At 57.2% G+C, this 18,143-nt stretch overlaps 1 protein-coding gene across 2 annotated transcripts in view; it reads right to left on the minus strand.

Moving 5' to 3' along the window:
* The window catches only part of ptpn11b (protein tyrosine phosphatase non-receptor type 11b), a 42,170-nt gene extending 24,027 nt beyond the window's left edge, over positions 1-18,143 (minus strand). Inside the window, exons 1-2 of one of the 2 annotated variants that reach the window (XM_069183948.1) lie at positions 17,812-18,143; positions 17,149-17,371 (exon numbers count right to left, since the gene is read on the minus strand). In XM_069183948.1, coding sequence (XP_069040049.1) covers positions 17,149-17,162 — 14 coding nt within the window. In that variant the 5' untranslated portion in view covers positions 17,163-17,371; positions 17,812-18,143. Of the gene's footprint in view, positions 1-7,027; positions 7,184-17,148; positions 17,372-17,811 lie in introns of those variants that run through there. The other variant, XM_069183949.1, reaches the window with a different exon arrangement.

Genomic DNA, 18,143 nt, shown 5'->3' on the forward strand with positions numbered 1-18,143 from the left:
TTTGACAACAATGAACCAAACAATTGTATCATGACATAGTAAAGGCTGATCAGCCTCAAGAAAAGCTCTTTACTGACTTCATGTGCCTCCCTTTCCACAGTTGATCAAACGTTTGAACGACCTGTTCGAACCCGCATCCCACGCGCTGCTAAAGAACACGCTGATGTATATTTATCTGCAGGTTTTTCAGCCTATTTGTACTGTTCTTCGCTTTTGGCTCCGCGATGAGAACAGAGCGTGGCCGCGGTGTGCTGCCAGGGGTGTGTGGGAGTGTGTGTGGGGGGAGGCTGGTTCACACTGACACACACGCTCGCCCGCACGCTCACGCACACCTTCCCCTCGCCAGCCGGCCTCTAAACGGCCTGTCCTTCAAACAGATCCTTTCGGAGGATCTACATGGGAGCAGACGGCAGGGAAGCAATTCAGACTGGTGATGAACTTAGTCTTAGTGCTAAAAAAAAAAAAAAGTTCAAAGTAAAACAAGTTGGAAGTGAAAACAAAATGTCAGCGTGAGCGAGACCCATTCACCAGGAACAATCGCGCCCGTGGCTCTGAGCGCTAGCGCCGGCGGGAGAGCAGGGGGCTCTCGATCCCGTGACCGCCGGCTCTGGGAATGCCAGGCGCTTCTCCATTCCTTGCCCGTCCGCGCGGGGAAACAACAGCCGGGCCTCACAGCGCCAGCTGGGCTGGCCGAACATCGCCGCCGCTGGGCCAGCTGTGCGTGAATCCCTCTGCGCGCCGATGGCACGGCCCAGTCAGACACAAACCCTCAGACACGTCTCACGACGTCAGGCTGGCCTGTGCCTCGCTCGGTCTCCGTTACCGCTGAGCTCGGCATGCTCCCACTTCCCGGTCCTGCCTTGAAGGATGTTTCCCTGGGATGCTCAGAGGCTGAATGTTGTACACGCTAGAAGTGCAGACGTTTGTCGCACAGGAAGGTGGCTCCAGCAGGCAGCATTTCCAATGATCAGCACATTAAAATCTGCATTCACACCTGCAACCTCATTCAGTGGAAGAACCTCTGTTCAAGCAAAACCCTGATGACCAGCAATAGTGGTTCCTTGTTCGGTAGTGAACGGAGCCCCGTGCGGGCAGTGGGACGGGGGGGCTCTCTGTCGGGGCGCCCCAGGAGCGGGGGCCTCGAGCTCATCTCCGGATCAGCAGGCAGAAGGAGCTCTAAAAAACCCGCGAGAGACAGCACTACTCTGAACCGCTATTCCAGTAAGGATGATTCAGGCAGTGGAAAATGTGACACACACACAGAAGTGAAAATAAAGATATTCTTTAAAAAAAAGGTTTCCCCTGCTGAGGAAGGCAAGACAAACAAGCGCTGAACCGAGGCCAACATGCAAATGAGGAGAAAGGGCGAGGAGGGAGCCGTGGAGCGGAGCTCCTGCCGCCCTCTCGTTCCACTCCTCGCTCCCTCGCACCCGCGCCAAGCGAGGACAAACCACTCCAAGCCTGCCGGTCAGCTGCGCCTTCGTCCTGTCTTGGTGGTGAGCAGATCATTAATCATTAACCCACGGATCTCATCCATCCATTTCCTGAAAGAACCCAGGGAATCGGCTTCAATGATGTAGCTGGGAAGCCTGTTGTAGACCCCCACCACCCTCTGTGTAAAGAACTGGCTCCTGTTTGCGGTTTTAAACACACTTCCATTTACACACCATCAGTGCAGTCTGTAACGTCTGGTCCAGTCCATGTCTGCTTTTTGCTAGACTGGCTCTCAACGATCTGGTTTGTTCCAGTTTGATGACGCTTATGAAGAAAGATTCACCATAAAGAGCACCAGTACTAAACGCCAGCAGTAAGCGCCTGCTGCCCTGCTGCTCGTCGGGGAAGGGAAGAACCCAGGGACATGGGCTTTTAAGGGATTTGAAAGGGGCTCTCGGTCAGGTGTCACTGTACTAAGGAAGACCTGCAAGCACAGAGAGCTCTTTCCGTGGCTGTCTCACAGGGTATGTGCATCACCGTGCTTCAGAACAGACGCAGGACAGCGAAGTGCAGGCAGCCACAGCTCCTGGTGCTGTCGACACGCTTGCAGCGATCCTGTAAGCACCCTGAACGGCAGACATCCAAGCTCAGCCAAAGACACGAGGAAAACGATGCAAGACTGATCTTGAAACAGAACAGACTGACGCACGGTGTCGGCTTCTGCTTTGTTCTTTACATCGAAACGTTTAGCACTCTTCTACAAAACACGATTTGGTGATGGCCAGCCGTGTCCCCCGATACTGGGCAGAAACTGAGGTTACGCAGACAGTTCTGGTAACAGAGCAGAATTCTTGTTAGTGTGGATGATTCATCCAAAGGGGAAGAATAGAGCAGAACATGAGAGTGAAAAAGGAGCTGTGAGTCATGCCCTGCTCACATGCCCTTCTCTGGATGTTAGCAGCAGCAACACACACCCTGAACGCCGAGCAGGTGCTCAGCAGGGCCCCTCACAGGCCTGGCATCATCGGCACATAGCAAGGAGACCCTCGACAGAGCAGCACCTGGGCGCGTGACCCACTGGAAACCAAGATTCGGGACAAGCAAGGCCTGCGTTCACATTTCAGAACGAGCAAAACTCGAAACACCGGGCATTTCGAAAACTCCATCATTAAAGCTTTGTTGTTTAATTACAATAACTCGCAAGACTTCCTCTGCAGGGTCTGAAACAATTAGGCAAATACACTGCAAATCAAGTTCCATGAATGCATCTGATCTTAACAGACAAGTACTGAAGTCACACCGGGCTCATGAGAGTTGAAGTGGGCGAGCTAGAGGCATCTGCTCATACATCAGGAGTCATGGGGCTACAGGTGGTTTTGCTGCGTCTGCAGATTGAAACCTGCAAGGAGGTACAAGACAGCATCCTGCGCCCCTCATAAAAAACCACTGTGGAGTAATCTGATTCTACACATCTTAGATGCAGACTGGCGGCTAAGACACCAGTTGGAGAAGTCGGTTGCTAGATGCAAGAAAATAAAAAAACTAAAATCAGTTTAACTACCGTCTCCATCACACATCAGATCCACAGCCTTGAATTAAAAAATCCTTCATGCATCATTATTAATAAAAGTCACTGACAATCACAGACTGACTGACAATTTACAGAGCTAACAATTACATCTAGTATTGATTATACACAAGATTTGGCTGCCATTTCTACAGCAGGGCTTGCTGATGGATTTCAGAGCCCAAACCACTTACCCATGCTGGAGTGAAGACTAATACTGCGGTATGAAAAATCGGTATTACAACAAACTAAATAAAACACTATATACAAATGCAGTCGGAAATGTAACAACAGAACCAGACATGAATTTTGAACATCTGGGCAGGGTATAGGCCTCAACACGGATTGCACCTGACCCACTGTAGAGCCGTTTCTAATTCCCCCCCAAGAGATTAAATCCAGAGGATAATTTACGAACACGGACTCCGAGGCAGATTATTCCAGTCGCTAATCATTCGGATTTGAAGACGCAAGCAGTGACAGTATTACGACAGCCAGCAATTCTTCATACCAACAATCCCTGTATTATTACTGGGAGGTGAAGGGGAGTTGGAGCAGAATGCCTACACATCATGCCCACAGAAGTTAAATCCAGAATAAACCAAATTCAGCCACTAACAACGTGCAGTTCTTTCTCCTAACATTTTTTTACACCCCCTCTACCTGTGGTAATATTCACTACCTGTTATCTGCTTATCGGAAGCACATTACATTATATAGAGCCGGGAACACTCTGCTGAACACAGCGCCCCAACACCACAACAGCTTAGCACACTCTCGAGTCGTGTTGCCCTTTTTAAAAAAGTAAGGTACGTTTCTGGGAAACAGCAGATCGCCCTCGCAACTAGCGCCGCATTCTGAACACTTCAGCAGCAGAGAAGCGTTATCAGCCAGCTGACAAGATGACAAAACCGTTCGAGACGAACAGGGAGGACGCTCCAGTGAATTCGCTCAGAACTGGCCCAGGTGATGCAATCGCCTGCAACGCGGCCAGGCTGCGCCTCTCTGTTCACACCGGGGTCCAACCAGAGCGCAGATCAAAGCTGCCTCGCTCTCCAGAGCGTCAGCGTTCAGGGGACGGGTTCTGGCGCATCTTACCACGAGCTTATAGAAGAGCAATTAGACACGGGAACATGAAGCTGGGGCGGGGGGGGGGGGTCTTTAAAAGACACCTCATTCAACCCCTCCGAACGCAGGCCTATTCCTACAGCCAGGCGGCTGCGGACTCGAATCCACGCTGTGGTGTGAAAAGGGTTTCGGTTTTTATGGGCCGCGCCGAGCTCGTGTGGACCACGGTTCACCACCTGGGGAGACAGGCGCCTGAGCCCCAGGAATCCCGCGCACACAGCAAAGAGCTGAAACCTGGATCACAACCCGCGCCAGAGTCCGAACACCCTTCGCTGTACTTCAGAACCACTCAGAACTGCAGAAATCGGGTGAGATCCTTTCGGAAAGTGGCGCTGGCGCAGTGCTGGTCTCACGCCGTCAACGTCTCTCCACAACCTTCCTGAGAAATTTTAACATCAGTTGTACCAGCTCTGCAGCGTGCCTCTGCACGTTTGACCTTTCACTGTCTTCTGTTCTCTCTGAAGCTCAAGCGAGTGCTGGGTACTCTGACAACTTCAAACCCTCTCACCCTCGTTACTCCACGAGCGCAAAAGCCTAACGATGTGAGAAAAAAGACGAGCAGAGCCTAAATTTCCAAAACACTTTCAGTGGTTAAGAAAAACACAGCCCGCGCCCCAATAAAACACTTCTTTCCCCAGATCAATTCAAGCTTTTTAAGGAAATCGTAACTTTGGGTAGGGAAATAAAACTCCCAGCTCAACAGGATTCCGCAGCTGTGGTGTTCCAGGGAGGTACACACGCAGGAGAAGCACCTGAACACTTCCGCCACACAGCTTTGTGCCACACACATCCCAGAACACTCCAGGCGGACCACAAGGGAGGTCAGAATCCCAAGGGCCACCACATGAGCCGGGCTGCGCCTGTGCGATACAGCTCCTCCACCGAGACCTGGGCCGGGCAGGACCCAGAGACAGGGCCCTCCATCTGACTGGCCACCCCAAGACCCGCGGGGTTCATAAGACAGCAGCTGGCTGTGGTTGAATACGGGGCTCGTATCCTGGCTGCTTTCAAGAACAGGATGGACGTGATCCTTGGATGGGATTCACTTCGACCCGGACTACCGAACGAGACACGCGCACCGGAAGGGTGCAACTGAGAGGCCATTCTTGCACTCTCGCGCTTGGAGGTCGGCCCACGAGCACGACGAGCTTTAAATCCCGCCGAAGAAGTCAAGAGAAGATTCTGAAAAGGAACAGCCCACGCAGGAAAACCAAAGAATCTACAGCCGCTGGGTTGGCAACTCTTGCCCACAGTAAACGTGGCGCGGTACGGCTGTTCGGCACACTTCGGCTGTACTTCCACATCCCTTTTTCCTCTTTTGCCCTCTTCCCCCAGTTCAGTTATTGAAATTTCACCCCCCGTCTGAAACAGGAGGCGATGCCATGATACAGCCCCTGGTCCGTCCAGGCAGAGGGGTCCGCCTCTGTGTGGCTGACAGAGGGGATTAGACAGGGCTCTGGGTTCGGACGGGTTGGGAGCGAGCCCGTCTAAATCCATCGAGCCTGTCTGTCACCGGACGCTGGCCACCAACAGTGAGGTCCCAGGAAAACAACACATTTCATTGACACATTCCCAACAGCCAGGGTCAGGAATCTGCAGGCGCACGCTGGTGGAGAACTGACACTTCAGTGACCCGTCTCCCTCTCTCACTCGCTCACTCGCAGCTCCTCTGCGTTATTCTTCATGTTAACGCAAAAATGAGCCAGAAGGAGCCTGCCTCTCACCTGGACAGCGGTGCACCAGGATGAAGTCTTCACGGTCATTAAACCCCGTGAGGACGTGACCCCTACAGGGAGGACACCTCTGGGACGAGCCCTGCCCACTCACAGCCGAAAAGCCCATCTGTGGCAGCGGGCGGCCCAGGCGCTGGGCCCGGCCCGAAGCCTCTCTCTCTCGGCGTGTGATCACACACTCCGGGCGCCCGTTTCCCCAGCAGCTCGAGCAACAGTGAGTCATGGAAATGCATTTATTTTTGTATCAGAAATGATGCACAACGTGCAGTGCTGTCTCTCTCCTGTCCTGATAAACCTCCCAGCCACTGCTTGCTCTCACTTTCTTTTTAAATTCAACTCCCATCCACGGGGATCTGAGAAAAAACACATTTCAGTGAAATTCAACCCCTGAATTTACTTACATTGAGGTTTTCAAGAGACATTAACTGGACACATTCTCCCTTATTACATTAGACTCCAGGGTATAGTAATATTAAAATGAGGACTTGTGCAAGCTAAGCTGCGATTTTCCAGTTTGTACATTACAGTACAAGGAATTTCACTGCAATTATTATTGATCAAGAATATTATTATTGGTCAAGAAATGACAAGATGTTTTTGGTCATTTTTTTAAAACAGACCTGATTCATTCTTTTTCGCACACAACAGTCATTTAAAAACAACAGCAGCAAGACAGCTGTGCAGCGATCCAGGCCTGTGCAGACCGAGCAGGCAGGACTGTCCTGTACCGAGCGCTTCAGGCAGCGAGAAAAGACGCACACCTTTTAACACAGGAGCGACCGAAACAGCATTTCCTAGACCACCAAGGAGTGCTCGAAAAACACCCTGATTCACATAAACGAGCACCAAACAGTCCTAACACAGCTGATCAAATATCTGAGGAGGCAGGAGCCAGCAGCCAAGCAGCCGAGCTCGAACTGGTCTGTCCCATCGCCCTGCAGAACCGGCCAGGGGCTCCCTCCCCGACCCGCGCAGCCCACCTGGGGCAGGTCCGCGTCCCCATGGCCACGCAGGGGCAGCGCCAGGACAAGTGCCCGCCTGGCGCCCTGAAACGCATCCGAGAGGGAGCCGGCGCACCTCCGGACAGCAGAGAGCAGGCGAGCGCGCGCACGGGGAAGAGAGACCAGGCAGGCAGGCGGATGAGAGTGAGAAACCCTTTCCTTACCTCACCATGCTGATCACAGACAGTCGCTCCCCAGCTGCCTCACAGCCACACCAGTAATCCAGGAAAATACAGGACAGTTAAAGAGGGAAGACGGTGGGAGGGAGGGGGAGAAGGAGGGAGGGGGGCGGACCGCAGACGGGGGTGGGGGGGGTTATTTAATCTGGGATTTGGACGAGTGTGAGCTGCCCGATAGCGGAGAGTGTGCAATCAGCCCTCTAACAACTGTGGATTCTGCGAGGCGAACGTGACGAAGCGTCAGAGAGAGAGAGAGAGGCGCGCACACACACATCGCCTCACTGCTGGGTTTTTTCTACTCTTTTTGGTCTATAAATGGAGGAGGAGGAGGAGTGACAGCTGGCTGCAAAACGCCGCTCATCTCGTCGGAAGAGGAAGTCAGCTCGGCTGGCTCAAGCCACCAGCCGATTTCATTTAAAAATAAAACAAGAGAATCATCCGCAAGGTGCCGCAGATCGCTCCCTGGCTCTGTGGCCCGCAGACGGCACAGCCCGTTCGAAATGGCCGAGGGAGGCTGTCCAGCTGCACAGCGAGCCTGTCTTAGCAGGACTGACCTGGCTGCCGCAGGCGCTTGGGGGAGACACGGTAAATCGCGCTCGCAGGGTCTTCCGGACAGCCAGGCGCTGTCCCAGAGGAACACCCGTCCTGGCACTCAGCGTGTAAACCTTTCCCCCTGCTGTCGTTCCACCAGCCGACAGACACCAGTCCTCGCCCGCTGGAGCAGTAAGCTCACTAGGAATGCTGGAACGTACTCTCTGGCATTTTCCACAGGTCACTCCCAAAAGACCCAGATGAAAGAGGGCCTGGGTGATGGGTTCATGATTACCAGAGAGGAATGCTCGTCCTTTCAAAACAGTATTCCACCCACCCACCCATCTTCTGACCGCTTCAGGGTCACAGGGGAAACAGAGGCTCTCTCAGGGCAGGATACACCCTGGACGGGACGCCAGTCCATCACAGGACACGCACAGACACACACACACTCACACCAGGGCCTGTCCATCACAGGACACACACAGACACACACACGCTCAAACCAGGAGCAAGTTCCCAATAAACCAGTAAACCTACCAGCATGTCTTTGGATTGTGGGAAGACACCGGAGCACCCGGAGGAAACCCACACACACACACACAGGGAGAACATGCAGACTCCACACAGACAGCACCCCAGGGCTGGAATTGACCCCAGGGTCCCCAGTGCTGTGGGGCAACAATGTGAACTGCGCCACCATGCTGCCCCCAAAACAATACAATTGTTACAAAGAGCTAGACACCTGCTCTCTTTCTTTTCCCTTCTTGGTATTAGATTTCACAAAACACACCAGTCACTTCCTTCCTGACTCGTTTCAAAAGAAAGTGCAATTTCCTGCCATCGGGATTGGCTTGGCTAAAACAGCAGCAGTTAGCTTTCTCAAAAGCCTTCCCTGTTAACCCCCACGACACGCAGAGCCCACGAGAGTTGGCACCTCCCAGGTGTCCCAGTCCACCCCCACGAAACCCTCGCTCACGGAGCTGCTGCAGGAACACGCCCTCGCCAGACCAGGAGTCCCGGCCGCTCCAGAGCGCACACCCGGACACGGGCCGGCGGAACGACGGGAAGAGCGCACCGGGCTCGGCCCCACACCTGCGGGCCTGCCAACGCGACACGCGCGACGCCACCCCCCACCCGCCCGCGAGCACGCGTGTCCACCCCAGCACGGCAGGCGGGCGCCTGGGTCCCGCAGGCTGCGGTGACGAGACCCGGCGCGGCGTCAACGTCTCTGGCCTCGAAAACGACATCATGCCGCCTCTTGCCTCTCACGGCACACTGACCGTTGACATTTAATATATACAATATTTGAACGGATTCCTCCTCCTCTCTCTCACTCACTCGCACACGCCGTCGGCCCGATCCAGTTATTATTAAAATGACCAAGAGATTACTGATATCCACACGCTTGAAACGTGGCGTCTCCTTCCCTTCAGCAGGAATAAAGCTTCACCTGCGCCTGCTGACGCGGCTCCCCACTCGAGCCTCCTTATTAACATTAGAAGCAAAACTCTTCCCACCCTTGGCCCGGGGCCACACAGCTGCCTTATCCCGCCAGCAGCCGGTGGCGGTGAAACACGGAGCTCTGTGCGTCTGCGTGTTTTTTTCACGCCCGCCAAACCCGAAAAACTCGACTCGCACGAGAACCGTCCTGGAGCTCTGCCTCCGTCTCGTGCAGCTCCGCAGTATCGACAGCAGATCTATTCTCCATCTCTGCTTCTCCTATGTGACCTCCTCCTCCAAGCAGGGGTTAATTTCACGCCAAAAGCTAAAAAACGTTTCGGCTGCGGGTCTTTTCAGGAGCTCAGTAGATGAAGGTGAGGAAGACAGGAAGGGCCCCAGGTGAGCGCCGGGGGCAGACAGGAAGTGCCCCAGGTGAGCGCCGGGGGCAGACAGGAAGAGCCCCAGGTGAGCGCCGGGGGCAGACAGGAAGAGCCCCAGGTGAGTGCCGGGGGGGGGCAGACAGGAAGAGCCCCAGGTGAGCGCCGGGGGGGGCAGACAGGAAGTGCCCCAGGTGAGCGCCGGGGGCAGACAGGAAGGGCCCCAGGTGAGCGCCGGGGGCAGACAGGAAGGGCCCCAGGTGAGCGCCGGGGGCAGACAGGAAGGGCCCCAGGTGAGCGCCGGGGGCAGACAGGAAGGGCCCCAGGTGAGCGCCGGGGGCAGACAGGAAGGGCCCCAGGTGAGTGCCGGGGGGGGGCAGACAGGAAGAGCCCCAGGTGAGCGCCGGGGGCAGACAGGAAGAGCCCCAGGTGAGCGCCGGGGGCAGACAGGAAGTGCCCCAGGTGAGCGCCGGGGGCAGACAGGAAGTGCCCCAGGCGAGCGCACTCTGTTGTTTCCATGTCTGCCATGGAGAGGGCAGATGGGCCTCCTCTCCAGACCAAGCAGTCTCTCGTTCTTACGTAATGCCCCATTCATTAGCGCTGGGCTATTTAAAAATCTGGGCGCAGTGACAAAGGATAATCTGCTCGCCTGCTTTGAAGGCCTGCCAGTCCTATATTTGCCACAGCCAGGCTGTGTCGGACACATTTCAGAGATGCCCTCAGTATTTTTAGAAGATTGAAACAGCTGGGTCTTACCCGCTTGTTCTGCTCACACCTTCCCAAAGCCGCCCCCCACTCTGAGAGCTGAGGGCACCCCACTCCCAGGGTAAGAAATACAAGAACACTGGAGCACATGGGAAATAACCGAGCAGCATGGTGGTTTGTGGTGCTTCTGCTCTTAGGTCCTGGGCTTGAGGGCCTTCTGTGTGGAGTGTGCGCGTTCTCCCTTAGTTCGTGTGGGCGAGGCCAGGTGCCTTGGTGTCCATCGCCTTCCTGGCGCCAGGCTGGCCAGGTGCCTGCTGCGCTCCCGGCTCCCAGGGCCCTGACCAGGAACGAGCAGATTGCGGAGTGTGCGCCCTGCAGGGATCGTGACAAAGCCCATCAGCCTCAAGGACCAGCCCTTAACAAACAAATCACCTGCTAAATTGATGAACCTACCAGTTCATTAGAAACAGGTGATTTATGCGTCCTTATAAGACCAACTACAGTGGAGGAGCCAGGACCCCCGAGGTCAGAGACCCCTTGCTGCTTGTTTGCTGTCTCGTCCACAGTCATGTGAAGAACCTCAGACTCTTCAGAGAGGGGGAGTCAAAAGTTTCAGAGGCATCCCTGACTGAGCTGCTAGAAAAGAAGCCCCCGTACCAGTGTACCACCCCAGTCCTTCCCTCCAACAATCTCAACACCTGCATTGTCTGCAAAACACACACTCCACTGCAGAGCGCTGGCTCACTGTCCAGGCCGCTGCTCGCCATGCCCACAACACACACTCCACTGCAGAGCGCTGGCTCACTGTCCAGCCCGCTGCTCGCCATGCCCACAACACGCACTCCACTGCAGAGCGCTGGCTCACTGTCCAGCCCGCTGCCCGCCATGCCCACAACACGCACTCCACTGCAGAGCGCTGGCTCACTGTCCAGGCCGCTGCTCGCCATGCCCACAACACGCACTCCACTGCAGAGCGCTGGCTCACTGTCCAGCCCGCTGCCCGCCATGCCCACAACACGCACTCCACTGCAGAGCGCTGGCTCACTGTCCAGCCCGCTGCCCGCCATGCCCACAACACGCACTCCACTGCAGAGCGCTGGCTCACTGTCCAGGCCGCTGCCCGCCATGCCCACAACACGCACTCCACTGCAGAGCGCTGGCTCACTGTCCAGGCCGCTGCCCGCCATGCCCACAACACGCACTCCACTGCAGAGCGCTGGCTCACTGTCCAGCCCGCTGCCCGCCATGCCCACAACACGCACTCCACTGCAGAGCGCTGGCTCACTGTCCAGGCCGCTGCCCGCCATGCCCACAACACGCACTCCACTGCAGAGCGCTGGCTCACTGTCCAGGCCGCTGCCCGCCATGCCCACAACACGCACTCCACTGCAGAGCGCTGGCTCACTGTCCAGGCCGCTGCCCGCCATGACCACAACACGCACTCCACTGCAGAGCGCTGGCTCACTGTCCAGGCCGCTGCCCGCCATGCCCACAACACGCACTCCACTGCAGAGCGCTGGCTCACTGTCCAGCCCGCTGCCCGCCATGCCCACAACACGCACTCCACTGCAGAGCGCTGGCTCACTGTCCAGCCCGCTGCCCGCCATGCCCACAACACGCACTCCACTGCAGAGCGCTGGCTCACTGTCCAGCCCGCTGCCCGCCATGCCCACAACACGCACTCCACTGCAGAGCGCTGGCTCACTGTCCAGGCCGCTGCCCGCCATGCCCACAACACGCACTCCACTGCAGAGCGCTGGCTCACTGTCCAGCCCGCTGCCCGCCATGCCCACAACACGCACTCCACTGCAGAGCGCTGGCTCACTGTCCAGCCCGCTGCCCGCCATGCCCACAACACGCACTCCACTGCAGAGCGCTGGCTCACTGTCCAGCCCGCTGCTCGCCATGCCCACAACACGCACTCCACTGCAGAGCGCTGGCTCACTGTCCAGGCCGCTGCTCGCCATGCCCACAACACGCACTCCACTGCAGAGCGCTGGCTCACTGTCCAGGCCGCTGCTCGCCATGCCCACAACACGCACTCCACTGCAGAGCGCTGGCTCACTGTCCGCCGCCGTGCCCACAACACGCACTCCACTGCAGAGCGCTGGCTCACTGTCCAGGCCGCTGCCCGCCATGCCCACAACACGCACTCCACTGCAGAGCGCTGGCTCACTGTCCAGGCCGCTGCCCGCCATGCCCACAACACGCACTCCACTGCAGAGCGCTGGCTCACTGTCCAGGCCGCTGCCCGCCATGCCCACAACACGCACTCCACTGCAGAGCGCTGGCTCACTGTCCAGGCCGCTGCCCGCCATGCCCACAACACGCACTCCACTGCAGAGCGCTGGCTCACTGTCCAGGCCGCTGCCCGCCATGCCCACAACACGCACTCCACTGCAGAGCGCTGGCTCACTGTCCAGGCCGCTGCCCGCCATGCCCACAACACGCACTCCACTGCAGAGCGCTGGCTCACTGTCCAGGCCGCTGCCCGCCATGCCCACAACACGCACTCCACTGCAGAGCGCTGGCTCACTGTCCAGGCCGCTGCCCGCCATGCCCACAACACGCACTCCACTGCAGAGCGCTGGCTCACTGTCCAGGCCGCTGCTCGCCATGCCCACAACACGCACTCCACTGCAGAGCGCTGGCTCACTGTCCAGCCCGCTGCCCGCCATGCCCACAACACGCACTCCACTGCAGAGCGCTGGCTCACTGTCCAGCCCGCTGCCCGCCATGCCCACAACACGCACTCCACTGCAGAGCGCTGGCTCACTGTCCAGGCCGCTGCCCGCCATGCCCACAACACGCACTCCACTGCAGAGCGCTGGCTCACTGTCCAGGCCGCTGCTCGCCATGCCCACAACACGCACTCCACTGCAGAGCGCTGGCTCACTGTCCAGGCCGCTGCTCGCCATGCCCACAACACGCACTCCACTGCAGAGCGCTGGCTCACTGTCCAGCCCGCTGCCCGCCATGCCCACAACACACACTCCACTGCAGAGCGCTGGCTCACTGTCCAGCCCACTGCCCGCCATGCCCACAACACGCACTCCACTGCAGAGCGCTGGCTCACTGTCCGCCGCCGTGCCCACAACACAGCACAGCAAGGAAAATTTAGTGGGGAGGATAAATGTGCTCCAGTGTGAGGAAAGGAAAACCCAGTCCCCCTTCCCCCTCACACAAGAGGCTTGTCAGGAACCCGGGCCAACCTGGGCCGCAGCAGCTCCTGCCCTGGGCCAGCCTGGGCCGCAGCAGCTCCTGCCCTGGGCCAGCCTGGGCCGCAGCAGCTCCTGCCCTGGGCCAGCCTGGGCCGCAGCAGCTCCTGCCCTGGGCACCCCGCCCACTGTGGCAGGTGACCAGTCCACCCCAGGGGGTGGGGGGGTTCCTAAGTAACAGACTTGTTTTTGTTACTGTGTGACTCGGATTCTGGCTGCCCAGAGCTCCTCCAGCTGGGCTCTCTCCAACACAAACGTCTCGCTGCGGAGTACAGAATGTGCTTCAGATAAAAAAAAAAATAGATGCTAGCAATTTTTAAAAAAAAGTTTCATCCTTGCTGTGTTTCCAAACTTAAAAAAAAACCGGTCCAGACTGAACGCAGGTGAGACGCAGGTCAGGCATGAAGAGGTGAAGCTCAGCTCAAGGTCAGAAAGGGCCTGTTTCTGGGGATTTTTGAGGGAAAGTGCCTGAGCACACTGGGTACATCCCCGAGTGTCTCTGTCGCCCCACTGACCCCACAGGAAGCACAACTCTCCACCCCAACACAGACCCACACCAACAAACCAGGGCTGCCCACTACTTCTCTCTGTCCAGGACGCAGGTCTTATTAATTTCACAGAAATGCAGTATTAACAAGGAAACAAAAAGGAGTTACAAAATGTGCACAAGATTACAGCCACACATACCACAAAATTACTATTCAAGGGGATTACAGGATAAGCCGAACAATAAAAAAAAATCTACTGCTGCCGTCGGGAATAAAAACACGGTAATCCTACATCCTCCAGTGTGTGCTAAAAAAATCGGCTCTTTCAGACTGACACAGGCTCTGCTCGAACAAGAGCAGCAGGCGTGATCACAGTGGATCACTGGGACAAGAGCAGCAGGCGTGATCACAGTGGATCACTGGGACAAGAGCAGCAGGCGTGATCACAGTGGATCACTGGGACAAGAGCAGCAGGCGTGATCACAGTGGATCACTGGGACAAGAGCAGCAGGCGTGATCACAGTGGATCACTGGGACAAGAGCAGCAGGCGTGATCACAGTGGATCACTGGGACAAGAGCACCAGGCGTGATCACAGTGGATCACATGAGCCTAGATGTTTGAGCCTTCCATGTTTTAAAATGCGAAGGTACAAGATCCTCGAACCCTGGCAATGACGACCCAGAGGGCACATGGAAGACCGCTCTCTGCTCTCGAACACCGGGGATTTCTCCAGCCAACATTCCAACATTCCGAGACCCCCCCAGCCCCACACTTCCTGGACTTTTCCTGGCTCTGGGAACGAAACGCTGGCTTGTGGGCGACCGGCCATGATAATTCCCCTAGATGGAAAACCCCCGTTATTCCAGGTTCCTGTTTTGGTGCCACACAGGGAAGTCCCGGGAAGCTAAGAAGGAGATACACATTTTTGGGAGAACTTGTAAATACTCTTTAGACACAGGAAGGCAATGAAGAGGCTCTCAGCTCTGTCACACACCTGAAAGGACAGCAGAGGCCCTCAGCTCTGTCACACACCTAGTGGGACACCAGAGGCTCTCAGCTCTGTCACACACCTAGTGGGACACCAGAGGCCCTCAGCTCTGTCACACACCTGGTGGGACACCAGAGGCTCTCAGCTCTGTCACACACCTGAAAGGACAGCAGAGGCCCTCAGCTCTGTCACACACCTGGTGGGACACCAGAGGCTCTCAGCTCTGTCACACACCTGAAAGGACAGCAGAGGCCCTCAGCTCTGTCACACACCTGAAAGGACAGCAGAGGCCCTCAGCTCTGTCACACACCTGAAAGGACAGCAGAGGCTCTCAGCTCTGTCACACACCTGAAAGGACAGCAGAGGCCCTCAGCTCTGTCACACACCTGGTGGGACAGCAGAGGCCCTCAGCTCTGGCACACACCTGGTGGGACAGCAGAGGCTCTCAGCTCTGTCACACACCTGGTGGGACAGCAGAGGCTCTCAGCTCTGTCACACACCTGGTGGGACAGCAGAGGCTCTCAGCTCTGTCACACACCTGGTGGGACACCAGAGGCCCTCAGCTCTGTCACACACCTGGTGGGACAGCAGAGGCCCTCAGCTCTGTCACACACCTGGTGGGAGAGCAGAGGCTCCTCCGGGTGCTGCAGCAGGCAGGCAGAGACTCTCCCCTCCAGTGACCTGGACAGCCTGTATGAGACCACCATGTGGCAAATGGGAAATTGGGATGCGAGAGGGCCACTGACTGGGCATCGGGCCTTTGTCCAGGGTCCCAGGTAGACAGTGCGCACTGACCGATAGGAAGGCACTTACAGACGCATTCGTCTTCGTACCGAACCCCAGAATCAGTTCTTAATCCTAGTCGTGCCCAAACACTTCCCGGTAGCTCCTATAAATAAAATGTCTGACGCGCACAGACCACTCAAAGCCCCGCGAAATGAAAATCGCTGAGACGCCCAGCCCTAATATTCTCCACAGAAGGGCTAATCCTTTAATCTCTGCCGAATACGCTTGGTTGCCAGTTAATAAAATACAAGAATTATCCAGTAAAGTCCCCCAGGAGAGAATAAATGATATCACTCATGTTGCCGCATCCCCAGGGCCACAAAGTTTCAGGAGAAAGTTGCGCCAGTGACGCAGGACACGCAACCCTGGCGCAGGAAAGACAGACTATCCACAACACCGTCACGCCACGCCAGCCTGCTCCGACACGATGACAGCTGTGCAGAACACAAAAGGGAGCACCTAAAGCACCCCATTAAACTGGCTAGGAAGCGATGTTTCTCGAGCTAAGGAGTTTCTCTTTAAAACCGGAAAACGAAGGAATCATAATCCGGTTTTAACTCCAGGGTGAGAAACACACTCGAGTGGTTTACAGCAACACCTCTCCTCACTCCAACGCGCCCGTTGTTCTCGTGGTTTGGTTGGCCTTAAAAGGGTTTAGGTACGAAGTAAGACAAAACTGCGCCATTATCTGGGCACAGAAGAGCTGTCAACCTCTCAATCTTCAGAGTAAATCGGCCTCGCACTGACCCGGCACTGCCTTGGACACGGGAAGCCCACGTTAGAGGGACACTTCCTTTGAGTCTGCAAACACACCGAACCCCTACAGTACACTTCGGACAAACTGACGTCACTCGGAATAAAGGATCAACTCCAGACATCCCGGGGTGCCCCGGCTGAAGAGGGGAACGGCCGCCTCATACTGTGATCCGGTACCCGGCCAGGTCGCGCTGTGCCCCTGCGTCCGTCCTATTTCTTGCTACATACAGCGCTGATGAGACCCAACTCTCTCGGTCCCTCACACGGACGTGGAACCACAGCTCGCAAGATTATTTATCATCTCCAAGTCGTCCCATCGCAGCGACACAGGAGCAGCGGCCATCGTCGCGGTGCAGCCGGCCGGAGGGAGCAGAGAACATATCAGCGCAAAGCCCCAGAGCCGACACCAAAACAAACCGCAGAAACAACGCAGCACCCGTCCCCTTCCACACACGCCTGTCACCGAGAGAGCCGCCGCAGGGAAGCCGGACTTCCTGTCTCAATCCCACGACCCTGCGGGAGATGGGACCTCAATCACGGCCCCCTGAGCGCAGGTGGGGGGCTCAGCATTTCGGTTTCCGCCGACGGTCCGGTCCGGCCCGGCCCGGCCCGGCCCGGCGGGACACCCGTATCTGGAACGGCACCGGAGCCCGTGTCCGCGACGCCGCGGTGTCGGACGCGAGATCAAGCCCGAGCCGAGGCGACACGGGCGGCTCGGAGTCCCGGAGCCCACAAATGTATCCCGCCCGGTCCCGACACCGAACTCCCCGCACCCCCGTGGCACCGGCGGCAGCAGCAGCCTTTCGCCTCACCTGCGAGAAGTCATGACCGGTCTCCGCAGGCTGTCCGAGTCCGACCGCAAGAGGGGCTTCTCTCCAGGACCGCCGGACCCCCGAGTGAGGCGGCGCAGTCCTGCCGGAGCCCCGGCGCTGACCAGACCACGCCCCCGGCTCCCGGCGCACAGCGCTCTTAAACACACAGCGACCCCCCGGCCGCCCGAGCCTCTCCACTCCAGCACACTGCGGTCATAATCATCTGCCGGGGCGTAATGAGAAAAAACAACAACAAACCAACATCGGACTAAATCTGGAATTTCAATCCCGTGGCTAGAAACCCGGACACGCACGGGTGGCTGCGGTACTGGGGGCCGCTTCTGCAGAGGCGCATTAGTAGGAAGTACTTTAATTCAGCTCTTCCTTTTGTTTCTTCCTCGACTCGCATTCAGAACATTGGCCGTTGCTCTGTGTGAGCCGCGTCCGAATCAAGGTTCAGGGTGTCGAAGCGGATTGGATCCAGGTGTTGTGTGCACCGGGTTTTGGCTCCAACCAGGCCGGACTGGCCCTGACTCAGTTCGCTGATCGGCCGGTGGCCGGCGGTGCCCAGGACGTCTGTCGCTGGGGGCTGCCGGCTGCCTGTAAAAGGCGGTGTAGCCTCTACCTCCAGGATCGGGAGCGCATACTGACGAGGGTTCTCACCTGCGCGCCGGTCTCCGCCCGCACCCGGCTCCTCCGCAGTGTCCCGACTGCGGGTGGTGTTGTGTCGGACCCACACGACGTGCTCGGGCCGGGGGGGGTCTTGAACAGAGGTGAACTGGACGTTTCAGGGCCGAAGGTCACGTTCTCTTGGGGGGTCCGGCATTCAGGGATCGGGACTGGAGGGGTCCAGAAACAGTCCTGACTCCCAGAGCAGCTGGTCTGCCCGCCCTTTCTGAGCCGAACCCCGTCCCACCGGGTCTCCCCGTCCCGGGCGGGATGAGCCCACAGGGCGCGGCGCACGGACGCGTCTCTCTCTACGGCGGCCCGTCAGG

Source organism: Lepisosteus oculatus, chromosome 25, assembly GCF_040954835.1.
Source record: "Lepisosteus oculatus isolate fLepOcu1 chromosome 25, fLepOcu1.hap2, whole genome shotgun sequence".
Taxonomy (NCBI): Eukaryota; Metazoa; Chordata; class Actinopteri; order Semionotiformes; family Lepisosteidae; genus Lepisosteus; species Lepisosteus oculatus.